Source organism: Bos indicus x Bos taurus, chromosome 5, assembly GCF_003369695.1.
Source record: "Bos indicus x Bos taurus breed Angus x Brahman F1 hybrid chromosome 5, Bos_hybrid_MaternalHap_v2.0, whole genome shotgun sequence".
Lineage (NCBI taxonomy): Eukaryota > Metazoa > Chordata > Mammalia > Artiodactyla > Bovidae > Bos > Bos indicus x Bos taurus.
This window is the reverse complement of record NC_040080.1, coordinates 8306335-8320238: the sequence shown is the minus strand read 5'-3', so window position 1 is coordinate 8320238 and position 13904 is coordinate 8306335. Positions and strand designations below refer to the sequence as shown.

General features: G+C 62.6%; 1 protein-coding gene across 4 annotated transcripts in view; it reads right to left on the bottom strand.

The window, feature by feature from the left end:
- MRTFA (myocardin related transcription factor A) overlaps nt 1-13904 on the bottom strand; it is a 211562-nt gene that overhangs the window by 5589 nt on the left and 192069 nt on the right. For all 4 annotated transcript variants that reach the window (XM_027540708.1, XM_027540709.1, XM_027540710.1 and 1 more), the window contains 8 exons: nt 12891-12946; nt 10338-10413; nt 9507-9668; nt 5868-6043; nt 5290-5421; nt 3086-3351; nt 2445-2616; nt 155-1372 (listed from right to left, as the gene is read on the bottom strand). In XM_027540708.1, coding sequence (XP_027396509.1) covers nt 155-1372; nt 2445-2616; nt 3086-3351; nt 5290-5421; nt 5868-6043; nt 9507-9668; nt 10338-10413; nt 12891-12946 — 2258 coding nt within the window. The remainder of the gene's footprint in view (nt 1-154; nt 1373-2444; nt 2617-3085; nt 3352-5289; nt 5422-5867; nt 6044-9506; nt 9669-10337; nt 10414-12890; nt 12947-13904) is intronic.

Sequence of the window (13904 nt, the reverse complement as noted above, 5' to 3'; positions counted from 1 at the left end):
ACCTCGAGTGGGCAGCCCTCATTTGGGAGGGCTGAAGGGGACGATCCAAGGACGTGAGCACAACCTGCTCCCCTGGGAGCACCTGTGGACCGGCCACTGTCACTGAACGCCCTCTCGCCCTCCTGCGGATTCTGCACCCCCCTGCCCCAGGTACCTGCTGGGGGCTCCCGCTGGCCAGGCCAGGGCTGTCTGTGTTCTTGGTCACGGTGAGGACAAGATGGGTCCCTGCGGAGTCAGTGAGGAGTGGGGGCGGTGTGACCCCCTTGACGAGGCTGGGGCCCTGTGGGCCCAGCAGCAGCTGCGGGGCCGGGGCTGCTTCAGGCTCGGGCGGCACGGCTTCCTGCTTCACCACCACGACCGGGGGCGCAAGGGCACACGCCTCTGCGTGGGGGGCGGCGGGGGCCGCGAGGCTGGGGCCGAAGGGGAGCTCGGGGCCTAGGGGCTGCCGGCTCAGCTGGCAGCTGGTGAAGCTGTTCTCCTGCTTCACTGTGGGGCCCAGAGTGACCAGGGCCGGGGCCGGCTCAGGCTCGGACCCCACAGCCTCCTGCTTCACCACCACAGCTGGGGACACCAGGGCGCGGGCGTCTGCGTGGGGGGCGGCAGGGGCCGCGAGGCTGGGGCTGAAGGGGAGCTCGGGGCCCGGGGGCCGCCGGCTGAGCTGGCAGCTAGCCAGGTTGCTCTCCTGTTTCACCGCGGGGCCCAGGGCGAGCGGGGCGGGGGCCGGGGTCGGGGTAGGCTGCTGGGCCCGCTTCTCCTGCTCCAGCTGCAGCCTGAGCCACTCCACCAGCTGCTGCTTCTGCCGGAGCATGCGCGTCAGCTCCTCTATCTGCTTGTCCTTTTCCTGCAGCATCTGGTCCTTATCCCGGCCCTCCAGCTCGGCCCGCGCCCCCGGGCTCCGGCAGCAGGCCCCGGGGCGGGGGCCCTCCTCCTTCACAAGGACCTGCAGCGGCGAGGCCTGCAGCGTGAGCTGGGTCACTGGGGACGTCACCATCTCGCCAAAGCTGTCCCCCGGTGTGGAGTTCTCGTCGCCTGTGCTGAGCAGCGACCGCTCTGAGGGGGTGGGAGACACAGGCGGCGTGGAGCCCGTGCTGCCGAACTTCACCACACCGTTGCTGGTCACCGTGGCCACCACCACCTCGGCCGGGGCCAGGCCCGCTGCCACCAGGGCGGGCCCCGTGCTGAGCCGGGCGGTGGGGAAGGCGACCACCACCTCGCCCGCCTTGGGCAGGAGGGAGGTGGCGGGGGCCTTGGGCGCTCCGGGGCTGGCAGGGGTGACCTGCTCCTGGTAGGCACGCAGGCGTTCAATCAGGTCTGTCTTGGTGCCCGAGACGGGCAGTGACCGCAACTTCAGCTCCTGCTTCAGCTCTGCCACCTGCAAGGGCACGGGAGTCAGGGCTGCCGGGGGCGGGGAGCAAGACCAGCTCCCAGCCACTGGGCCTCGTCCGTCTGGGCCCCACTGGCCACTTCAGACACACCAAGCCCCAGCCCTCCCACACCCTGGAGAAAGAGGCCTGCTTCTGCTGCCCCTCCTCCCCGTCCTCGCCCCTCGGCTGGGCAGGACATGTCCTCAGTTGTCTCCAGCCCCAGCCTGTGCTCAACCAACACTTGAGTGAACTCACTGCATCTTACAGATGAGAAAGTTGAGCTCAGGACAGTGAAATGACTCCCTGGGGGTCATACTGGTGATGTCATGGTGGGCAGAGCTAGGAGTGAGGGCCGGGTCTCGAGGACACCAAGGCCCATGTTCAGGTCCCCGCCCAAGGGCTGTGTCTTGCTGGGACCCGGGTCACGACTAGGAGGGAGCAGGCTAGTCCAGGGCACAAACTTTCAAGGGAGAATGTGATCCATCCCCCTTCTGACCAAGGCAGAGAGCGCGGGCCAGGCCTGGGCATCTCCCACCCCCAAGGCCCAGGACACAGTGGGGTCAGTGCCCCAAGTGCGGCCGCTCTCTCCTAGGTGGATGCAGCACTCACAGAGCAGGTTCAGCGAGATGTCAGGAGCCATGAGGAAAGGGCAGTGCTGCAGAGGAGCCCTGACCTGAGCCCTGGCTCGACCACCATCTGGGCCTGTGACCTCGGGCAAGCCTGTCCACCCCCTCCCCCAGGCCTCGGCCTGCTCACCCTGAATCCAGGGTGACACCCCCGTTCCTCACACTGCATGGGAGGCTGGGAAATCAGAGGCACACAAGTGCTCAGTGAGCCCACGCCCGGGATGAACACCAGCTGGCATCTTTAATGACAACGACCATGATGAGCAGAGCCAGGCGAGCCTCCAGGAAGGCTCCAGGTGCCTCCACTGCAGGAGACCAGAGTCCGGAGCCCTGCTCTGCCTTCCATGGCCGTAGTCCCCAGCCGGCCACCTTCCCTGCATGACGCCAAGCACCTGACGGCCCCACGAGAGGCCAGGCTGGCAGCAGCCAAGGCCACCAGGGCACAACCACCTACCTTCATGTCATCCAGGTTGGCGGGCAGGGCCCCCGGCTTGCCTGCCAGCGAGGTGCTGTTCTGTCGGACCAGCCCACTGGGTCCAGGGGCGCCCGAGCCAGAGCTGCTGCCGGTAGCGGAAAGGCTGCGCGTCGGGGCGCCCCCAGCGCTGCCCAGAGCCTCCCCTGCCGGCCTGAGAGGAAGAGAGCACAGGAATGAGCCCACGCCAGGCGTCGCCCTTGGCCTCTGCTGGGCCGGCTGGAGAGGGGCACAAGGAAGGGCCCTGCTCCCAGACCACTCTGATGGGACAGGGACCAAAGGGTCCCTGCCAGTCCAGGGTCACCCACACATCACCGGTCACCAGGCCTGTGGGCGGGTGGGGTGGCACCTATTTGGGTGGGGCCTTGAGTGGGCGGGGTAGCACCTACTTGGGCGGGGCCTGTAAGCAGCAGGGTGGAACCTACTTGGGTGAGGCCTGTGGGCAGTTGGGGTAGCACCTACTTGGGCGGAGCCTATGGGCGGTGGGGGGGGGGGGCATGGGCAGGGCCCGTGAGCGGCAAGATGGCACCTACGTGGGCGGGGCCTATGAGTGGGTGGGGCGACACCTACTTGGGCGGGGCCTGTGGGCAGGCGGGGCCCGTGGGTGGCAGGGCGGCACCTACTTGGGCGGTGCGGGCAGGATGGTCTGGTAGTTGTAGTGCTGCTGCTGCTGCTGCTGCTGCTGCTGGTTGAGGATCTGCAGCTGCAGGAAGAGCTGCTGCTGCTGCAGGATCTTGGCATAGGAGGAGTCCATGGGAGGAGCCCCCTTGTCCTGCTTTTGGTCCGGGGGGATATACTGGTGGTACTTGAGCTTCTTCACCTTTGGCTTCAGCTCCTTGGCCTTCTTGCTGCGCTGTGACTTCTCACTGGCAGACTTGGGTTGGCTTTGCTGGGGGCGTGAGACAGAGGGCACCGTTAGGGGCCTGGGCGGCTCCCGTGAGGGCTGTGCATCCACCCTGCCCTGCCAGATAACACCCCTCCCAAAGAAGCGGCCTCCTTGGTGCCCCGGAGTGTGCCCGGGAGGGGGCGAGAGCTGATGGGGGCGCGGTGCTGTGACATGCCCTGCTCCTCACAGAGCTTCCAGCGGGAACAGGACATGGGGTGAAAGAGACTGGCGAGAACCCTGCCTTGCCAGGAGCCGGCGTGTCTACTGGAAGATGAAGAAGCGGCTCAGCGCAGTCAGTGGCTTGAGGTCACACAGTGGCTGTGATCTCGCCCACGAAGGAGCCGAGATCCAAGCCCAAGACTCCAAAAGCTCCTGTTCGTGCACCCACAGCTGGCACACAGGGCGGCCTCCTGCTGGGCCTCGAGGGTCCTCTGGGGTGAGGGCGGGTGGAGCTGAGTGGGGCGCGTGAGCAGGGAACGGGCCGGGCAGGACCAAGAAGGCCTCGCAGCATCTGCGCAGAGACCAGCAGAGGGAAGGGCGGAGACTCCGTGCGGGGTCAGTGGGGGTCTGGTTAGGGGGCTGTGGGGACTGACAGGATGAGGAAAGAGGTGACCAACTAGGGGAAGAAGGGGCAGCAGAGCTGCGGCAGCCGAGCAGCTACACGGTTCAGGGTTCTGCGCTCTGACGGCAGCCCCTCCATGGTGGTGGGGAAGAGGGTTGGGTGGCCTGGGTGTGGAGAGAGGGGGAGAAAGCGAGGGGCCGCTGGGGCCAGAGCGCACCCGAGAGTATGGACGGGGCCCACGGAGAGGGCCCAGCCAGGCCGAGGGTGCGAGAAAGAGGCCGAGAATGGCCCAGGAGCACCTCACTGAAAGGGACGCAGACAGGGAGTCCAGGAAAGCCACCCAGAGAGGAGAGCGACCCAAGCGGTCAAAGGCAGCTGGGGCTCCTCTGCAGGAGCGTTCACAGCGGGGCTGTGGAGCCAGGGGCCGAGGTGCTTCCAGAAAAGAGGAAGTTAGATAAAGACACACACACGGTTCTCACAGAGGGGAGGTGGGCAGAGGCAGGCACGAGACCTGTGACAAGGGGTATGTCTAGGGGAGGAAATCTGGGGGAAAACCTCAGATGTCTGGGCCAGTCGGGAACGGACCACGGAGACAAGGAAGGTGCGGCTGGCTGCCCAGGGAGCGGCTGGGAGCCACGGGGCACGCGAGCTCTGCAGGCCGGGAGGAGCAGGACCAGGGTGGGGCGCCAGCCCAAAGGGACTAGGAGCACCTGGAGACACAGAGAGGGCTCAGCCAAGGCTGTGAGCAGCGGGAGAAGAACGTGGGTGGCCTGAGACTCCAGGCCAGGGCCTACGCGGAGGGACTTCAGAAATCAGTCAAGCGCAGAAGCAAGTGGGGCTGGAAGGAAGGGCCCCTGCCCAGCAGGCGCGAAGCACAGGCTGGAGGGGGCAGGCAGGGCCAAGGCCCCAGAGGCTGAGGCAGGAGGCCCAGACGCTGGCTCATGGTGCTGCTGAACTCAACCTCAGGGTCCAGCACCAAGCCCAGCACAGTGCCCGTGGGTGTCTCGTGGGCTGAGGCTAACTGGGGCCCCTCAGGTATTTCACGTCAGGACTCGGAGAAAGAGAATGAAGACGAACTCCCAGCACAGCTGGCCAGTGACCGTGGGCCACCACCTCGCTACTCGATCCCCTTAAGGTCTCACGAGGCCGTGCACGGGGCGGGCAGGAGTGACAGCCTGCCCTGCGCTCAGTACACTGGGGCCGTGACTGCAGCCCCTGTCCACGGAGGAAGTGGGCAGGCCGCTTGTAGCCCCGTGGTGACCTCTGCTGGTCCCTGACCAGGAGGAGAGGGTGAGGACCCCCACTGCCAACACTGTCCCCACACTGGAGTCAGCGAGGCATCAGGGGTGCGGGGCAGTGGGCTGGGGGTCTGTCTGTACCTTGATGAGGGTGGGGAGGGGCTTGGCGGCAGGGACCGTGGTTCCGTTGGTGAGGCTGGGAGGCAGAGGAGGCTGCTCTGCCAGGAAGAGCGTTTCTCCGGACTCTGGGCCCACGGGGAGCTGAGACACGACCTGGGAGAGAGATGGGGATGTGAGGACACCCCAGAAGCTGCACCACCTCCAGGCTCCAGCTGGTGCTGCAACCCTGCCTGGTCCGCCCGGAGGTTGGGCGGCCGTCACCCCCTCTGACGGTCGCTGTTGAGGGCAGAGGAAGGAAAGCTGAGAAGAGCAGCCTCCAGGGTGGCAGTGGGAGGGGGGACTAGAAAAGGGGGAGCAGAATGTGGAGAATGTGTCACAGACCTGCACACACTCAGGAAAGGCAGCTGTTCTGCACGAGGGGACACAGGGCGGCAGGGAGGCCTCCAAATGTAACTCCAAAGGCCCGCTGCCGACACCCTCCACCCGAGCTAGCGGGGCAGCACCTCCCGGCTTCCCTGCCCCACCTGGTCCCAAGGAGAGACCTCGCAGGGGCTGCTCCAGCAGGTCTGGGCCCCTGGGGAGTGGAGGAGGAAGCTCACCTGAGTGGGGGACACAGAGGTGGCACTGGGCGGCGGCTCGCTGACTCGGGCTTCCAGGGGCGACGGCACCGAGCCCTGGGACTCGTGGCTGGCAGGCTGCTCGGGGGATAAGGCATCGCTGCTGTCCTCGTCGAAGGACGAGCTGTCTGCTACCTTCGGGTAGTTCACCTGGCCCACTGAAAGCCAAGGCCCGGGTGAGACTCCTTCGGCTGAGGGCCCTGTTCCCCAGCCAGAGGCTGTCCTCTCGCCCCGTGGGCAGCAGGAGGAGGCAACTGGCAGCCGCCCTGCCTCTTGTACCCAAACAAGCTGGAGGAAAGCTCATCCTCACGGCCCCGAAGCGAAGGCCAGGAGAGCCAGTCCTACCGGCCCTCACAGCGCTGCCTCGGCAGGAGAGGCCTGATTGCTGGCCCACTAGGCCCCCTTGCACCGCCACCCTGGAGGGTGCTCCTCTCAGCCCTCCCGTCTTCGCCCGTCCTCTGCCCTCTAAGACAAGACGCACCCGTGTTCGTTCTTCACGGTGAATGTCTGCCCTCCCTCCCAAGCCTGTCGCCGCCTCCACCTCCTGTTTCCTGGCTGTTGCAGGCACTATACTTCCACCCCGGGGACCCTGTGAGGAGGGCTGAAGGAGTCGCGAACAGCTATGGGGGTGCAGCTCCTCCCCTGGGCTGCCTGACTCCCTGAAGACCAGGAACAGACCACTCTAGCTTCTGGCAGTTGTGCAGGTGGAGGGCAGGGCAGGGCAGAGGAGGGGAGGAGCGCCGCCTGCTCACCCAGGTGAAGCAGGGCCAGTGGCTCTCAAAGCTCCGGGGCAGCGAAGCCACCGCCCGCCCTCCCCGCTGTGAGGGAGCAGGGCCTGGAGGCCTGTGCGCCCGGGTTGGGGGGCCTGGCGTGGGAATCCCAGACGCAGAGGGAGGGGACAAAGGGGACGGACAAGCAGGGTGTTTCAGGACTCCTGTCACGACCCCGCGGCCAGCACGGTCAGAAAAGAAGCGCGGCACGAGCCGCCGTCCACACAGAGGAACCAGGTGCAGGGGAGTGGGGGCCACACCACAGACGAGGAAGAGGAACAACCTGGAGCGCTCCCCCTCCAGGGCCGTGACCCGAGGACACGGGAACCTGGACAGGATGCCCCTGAGCTTACACCCCCCCCTCGCCGCAACCTGCCAGGGTGACCCTCCTGGCCCCCCTCACCTGCCCTCGACTGGAGCTCCGAGGGGGCACAGCCTCCTGACCACTGTGTGCCTCCTGCCAGCCGCTCGAGGCCCAGGTTCCTCCCCCGGCCTCCCACTCCCAGAGAGGCGACCACCAGGACCAGGGAGTGGACAGAGGAGCCTCAGGTCCACCCCAATTCAGTCCAGGGGTCACTGCAGGGTCCTGCCCTGAGGGAGTTCACGGTCCAGGCTGTGGGGCACAGCCAATGCTTTGCTAGACAGAAGCCTGGATGCTGAGGGAGCCAGGCTCGGGGAAGACTTCTGGGGCTTTTACACAACTCTTCCAGGTCAACTGGAAGTAGGTGTGTGAGTGTTAAGCAGCTGAGTGTGTGGGGGAATCTGCGGTGACAGGGACCACCTGCAAGGCCCCTCCCGGGCCCCCACCCTCAGCAGGCTCCCCAACCTCTGCCTCCTCCTCCCATCTTCCCACCTCTGCAACCTGCCCGTGACGCATCCTCTCAGCCCTAAACCTGCCTGCTTCTCAGCCTAAATATCCTTCCTGACCACCCTACCCGCTCCTCTTGAACAACGGACGACATCTGCCCCTCCCACCCCTCCAGCTCGTGACCACTGCTGGAGAACAGCCCTTTCTCTCCAGCCACCAGTGACGATCTCGCCACCAAACGCACCGGCTTCCCAGGCCTCCAGGCCACTGCTCACACTGCCCCTCCGCCTGGAATGGCCCTCAGTACCTGCTCTACTCGGTGCACGGACTCAACCTCCAGGCTGACCCCAATCATGCGCATCAGCCGTGCAACCTCCCCGCCCCACGGCCCTCCCCGTCTGGCTCGGACGAGCCCCGGCTGCCTGGCCACGTGCCCACTGTCCTGCGCTGTCCACGACAGCAGGGCCAGCTGCTCTATCATGAACGTCACTGCCAATGGCACAGCCCTTTCCCGAGCCTCCCCAGGCAGCTAGGACTGCGCCAGGCGGAGCCTGTGAGCTCCCGGAAGGCAGGTGACTCGGATCCCAAGTCACAGGGCCCGGGCCTTTCTCAGCAGGCAGCACCACCTGTGCCCGGGAGCAAGATGCGGAAGTCACTGGTGCACACCACAGCCTTCTCCCGTCAGGCCGAGCCCGTGCAGGGCAGCAGGAGTGTGTTCTGTGTCTGTGTTCTGTGTCTGTGATGGCCAGGCTCGCGCAGGCCTGGCACCCGGCCAACTCTTGGCAAACATTTATCAGATCTGGGATGGCGGGAGAGTCCAGACTGACCTCGGCCCAAACACTGGCCGTAACTAGGAGCTGCTGTAGAATGTGCTGGAGATTTGAGGGGGAGCACACTAACATGAGAGGCTGGATGGCTTCACTGACTCAACAGACCTGGGTTTGGGTGGACTCTGGGAGTTGGTGATGGACAGGGAAGCCTGGCGTGCTGCTGTCCATGGGGTCACAGAGTCGGACACGACTAAGCGACTGAACACTGACACAGGCGAGACGAACACCTGGGCGAGGTGGGGAATGCAAGGAAGAGGGTACTGAGACCCCCAGCTCAGCCCACCTCTGCACTGGTGCAGGTGAGGCCCAGACCTGCCTCTGCTGACCCGGGCCCCGGGCCCCGGGCCCCGGGCCCCACCCGGCCTGCCTTGAGCCAACCCGTGCCTACTCTGCCCAGAGACCCAGCTCACACTTATGGTGGGAGCACTCCAGCTGCCTCCTAGGCCAGATCTCAGGCCCATAGCAGCTACAGAAGCACGTCTGTCCCCTCACCGCGGCAGTGAGGGGATCAGGGGCGCACGCCTGACCGTGGCCACAGGGCCCTGCAGCGCCCCCTGCCCCTTCCTGACACCCCCATTCGAGGTCAACGTGCAGGTGTTCCTCCTCCCCCGCAGACGCTTCAATTCCTGCTTGGCCTGCACCCCCACCTTGGCCTCACCTCCTCTGACGCCAACCCCCACCGTCAGGGCCGGGCCGGGTGGCCCTCGGTCCACTGGGGCCTACTTCCCTGCGTGGGTCTGCACTTGGGCTTGAGCTCTGTAAGGACCAGGGCCGTGGTCCGTGCACCTAGCCCGCCGCTCGGGTCTGTCGGCCTTTGTAAGCGAACTATCTGGGCAAAGGGTCAGGCTCCAAGAGGGGGCTTCACAAGTGAAAAGGAGCAGCAGGCATGGTTTCTAGTTCTCGGCATCTTCACGTGCTCGTGCACACCAACCCTGACACCTACCCACTTTCTCTGAGAAAGAGGGGCGACCCCTGGGTTTTGAGATGGGGAGCGGATGGAGGCCTCGGTTACTGGCTTAGCTGTTCCGGCACGGCGCTGATCCATGGGGCCATGGGCACTGACCCTGGCTCGCATGACCCGTTTGTCAGGCTCTGGTTCTCCACGCCTCGGCTCCCCCGCCCCACGCTAAGCAGGAAGTTAGGGAGCAAGCAGCCTGGTGGCCCTCCCCCCGCGCCGGCTCGTGAGTCCACGCAGGGAGGCCTGGCTCCTCACCAATGATGGCCTCCTTCAGGCTGGACTCCACGGGCAGGATATTCTTCTCCACCAGCTCCATGGGGCCAGGTCTCTGCGCAATCTTCTCATTGAGGTCATCTGCCAGCCTGGCTCTCTTCAGCTTCAGCTGCTTGGCCTGGAGGGAGGGCTCAGCCGAGGTCTCTGCATGTGGGAGAGGGTGGAGGAGGATACAGGGGTGAGCAGGCTCTGCCCTGAAACCCCAGGGCACCTCCCCTTCCTGCCAGGGAAGGAGCAGAGACCAGCAGAACCAGGCAGAGTGGGGGACCCGGTGTGAAGTTTCACGAGGACAGAGGGAGGGGGCCCCACTGAGGACAGTGTGTGGTCACACCCAGCCGTGGTCACTAGGCACAGCAGGCCCAGACGACGGGGCTTGCTGCGGGGGACGATCTGCCTCCCTGCTCTGGGCCTCGGTGTCTTCCCCCTCAGTGGCTTCCTGCCACATGCAGGGTTCAGACTAGGAAAGTCTTCTTCCAACTCCAAAGTGGGTTCTAAACCAAACAAAAAATGGATAGACTCAAGCCCAAGCCTTTCCTTCCCTAGAACAAGGAAAGAAGTGTGTGGGCGGGGCACGCAGAGTTTGTCTGGGATGACCTCGCTTGTACTGCACAGGTGCTGGAGTAAATACCGAGTAAATGCACGAACGAGTGGAAGTAAATCACGCTAGAGACAGATCTGGGGGAGAGGACTGCACACCCCGTTTTTGTGAGGAATGGGGGCAACGAGGAAGAGTGAAGCAGCAGCGTGGGTGGCACAGGGTGGAAACAGTGGGCAAGAGGGCCTGCATGAAGAGGCACTTCCGGCCTAACACACCTTCCAAAATGTGCATTCTGACCAGCTCCGATCTCTCTGGCCGGGAACGGATCTTCCGTTTCAGGTAGTCCTCTGTCTGCGGAAAAAACACACCAAGCAGCTCTCAGACGCAGGTCACAAGCTTAAGGCCTGGACAAGACCAAAAGGCAGCCGTGGCTTCAGTGGGTGACCTCAGCCGCCCCAGGAGCCCAGCCTGGACACTGCTGGGCCCCGAGGCCTGGGGAGGGTGCACCCACCCTCAGTGCACCTGCTGAGGGCTTCGCCCACCGGTGAGGACCGTCTGTCTCTCTGAGGCTGAACTACTAACATACGTTCTAATCTTTCACTTTTATTATCACAAAAGTAATATGAGTTCATTAAAGAAAACTTAAAAATTAGACAACAATGAAAAAAACATGTAATTATCCCGTTAGTACTTAGGGATATTTGTTTCTAGTCATTCTTCCATGCAGAAGATAGGTTTAATTTTGCAGAGCTCTAATCATACTGAATATAACTTTGCATCTTATTTCAAAATCTTTGGCACTGCCCAACACCACAAGCATTTTCTGTTCACTCTGAACTAATTTTGATACGTGGTGTCACAGTTCTAGTTCCTTAAAGTCTAATGTCCTCATTTCTGCACTTATGAGACTCCAGGCAAATTAAACCATTTCCCCGACAGTCCTGGAGCCAGCCCACTACCCAGCGCTCCTGGTATAATGTGTATGTGACCCTGGATCTGTCTCACTCTAGAGCCTGTGTTCTTAAGCTTTGCACCAGAATTTTTCAAACCATCAGCCAAGACCATCACCTCTCCTACCCAGCACATGTTAGGAGAGGACAGGGCACGACGAGACAGAGCAGAGGCAGGTAGAGTAGAACAGGGTGGAGAATAAAGTGGCAGAGCAGACATCACGCCTGCAGCAAGGTCAAGACTTGCTCCCTGGCCTGGCTATGGCCCTAGCCCTGTGGTGCTGAGCTCCCAGGAGACGGCTTATGGTGGCCGTGGGCTCAGGGCCTGTCACCCATCTGTGGTGGGCAGAAGTGCTGCCCTGGCTGCTGGAGAAGAAAGCACAGCAGACTCTGGCCGGAGCCGGTCTTCACGGACAGCAGCGGGAGGAGGCCCAGGTACTGAGGAAGAAACACCTGGAGTCCACAGACCAAGGTTTCACCCTGGCCGCCACTGACTAGCTGGACAAGTTAGCTAACCTCTCTTAGCTGCATCTATTAAGGTGAAGATAGATGCCTAATTCATAAGAGCTGCTGCTGCCGCTAAGTCACTTCAGTCGTGTCCAACTCTGTGCGACCCTATAGACGGCAGCCCACCAGGCTCCGCCATCCCTGGGATTCTCCAGGCAAGAACACTGGAGTGGGTTGCCATTTCCTTCTCCAATGCATGAAAGTGAAAAGTGAAAGCGAAGTCGCTCAGTCGTGTCCGACTCTTAGCGACCCCATGGACTGTAGCCCACCAGGCTCCTCCATCCATGGGATTTTCCAGGCAAGAGTACTGCAGTGGGGTGCCATTGCCTTCTCCGCATAAGAGCTGCCGTGAACCTAAACACGAAAAGGACAGAATTGCACCTGTCAACTAGCACCTTTTCTAATCAGGTCACATTTACTCCTTGCCTTGGAGAAGCAGGCCAAGAAGTGGCACCAAGTCTTAAGACTGGGTGGAAGGCGCGGGCAAGGCCATTCCTCGTACTCCCTCATCCTCCGGCCAGTGCAACAGTGCACCCAGCCACTCCTTTCGTTCCCAGCACCCAGGCCCTCATTCTTCCTGCTCACTCTAAGAATTCATCATCATTTTCCTTAGAAATTGGTTAAAAATAAGATAAAAACAGAAGACCGTAAGGAGAGCCCTGGAGGTAAACGATTCAGTCTCTGACAGAGCTGTGGGTCCCGGGCAGCCTGTGAGCCTCCATCAGGGGAGGTTCTCCTCCCTTGTCTTTTACATAAAAGAAAAAGTGCCGGGCCAAGATGGGGAAGCACGCTCTGGCCACTTCCCCATCTCCACCCACGCCAGGCAGCAGACTACCCCCCGAGGCCCCTGGGGGAACTGAAACCGAGGGGGACAGAGCAGCAAGCCAGGTGCGGCAGCGTGAGCCGGCGCCCAGGGGCCCAGCTTCTGCTTCCACAGCCTCCAGTGGACCCTGGCTGCTCAGGCAACAGGGAGGTCTCCAGGCCCACCTGGAGACATGCAAGCAGTGCAGCCACAGACACGGAGGGACCACCACTCAGCAAGCTTTCCCGTGGCCGGTGTTCATGTCCTAACAGCTACCAAAGGCCAAGTGGAATTCAAGTTTGGAAAATACCAGCGGTCTCCAAACCCAGAGGAGGCTGGCGCCCATGACACACCCTTGGATGTACCAGAGGAGGACACTCATTCTGATCACGGTCCAAACCTTCATGCTGGCAGACGCTGGGGTGGGATGAAGTGGAAAGGCAGAGCTTTCTGTTTAGGACTGTGAGGCTGGGGCTGACCCTGGGGCCGCGCCAGGCCAGACGGAAGATGGCAGCAGCACAGTGGGCTCTGACAGGGCTGGGGGGTCCCTGGGAAGAAAGACGCCTTACCCTGGCCCGCTCCAAGCTCCTTCTCTGCTCATGAAACGCAGCTGGACTTTTCAAAGCTGTTGGGAGAAGAAGCGTACAATAATTACATCAGAGTGAAGCACCGCGTCTACTGCTGCAGTTTACAGTGGAGAAGGCATCTTGAATTCAAGTTCACTTGAGCAGCACTATTCACATCGGCTGATGGGAAGGGCAAGGGGGCGCCTGAGTAAGTACACGTCTGTACGGCTCAGAGGCCCCATCACTACAATCCTGGTGATTTCATTCTCATGGGGAATAGTTACTGCTAAGGTGCACCCACGGAACGTAACCCTAACACAACCCTTACGGAGCCACCAACCCTGGAAGACGGGGACACAGAGTACCCCTGCAAGCCAGGCGCCCCCACTGTCCTCCTTTAACCTCATCAGGAATCACCACATGATCAGACGGTGTGACTGAGGCAGCTCAACCAAAAGGACGAAGGTCTACTTGGTGCCGTTTCCTTCTTCGGTTCAGCTGGTGTTAACAGTGCTGCTAAAATTAACCTGCATTTCATCTTGAAGGACTAAAACCTTCAGTGGGCTTGTATGGCTGACTGCGGTGCACACAACCAGCGGCTGACCAGAAGGCCCCTCTGGAGCCCCGTCAGGGACTCGGCACTATTCTGGGGCAACCACCCCACGGGCCACAGCTCGCCACTCGGCAAAGCATGCTGGGGGCAGGGAGACCAGAGTCGGACCCTCTACAAAGCAGCACTGCGAAGCCAGTTCAGCAAATGATGAGTGGGGATACCCTGAGCTTGAACAGGGAACGGCTGGCCTGGCTCACTTCAAGAAATTCACCAGACGGGGGTCAGTTTCAGTTCTGCCGCCCCACGGTTTCAGAGCAGCTGTGAGACGGTGTGGAAGGGGCTGCAGGCTGTGGTGGGAGAGCAGGGTGAGGAGACGCTAAAAGTAGCCAGAGCACAGACTTGACCCCATCCTGCTGGGGCCCCTGCCCCCCGCCGCCCCACCCCACCCCGGGCTGGGCCTCAAC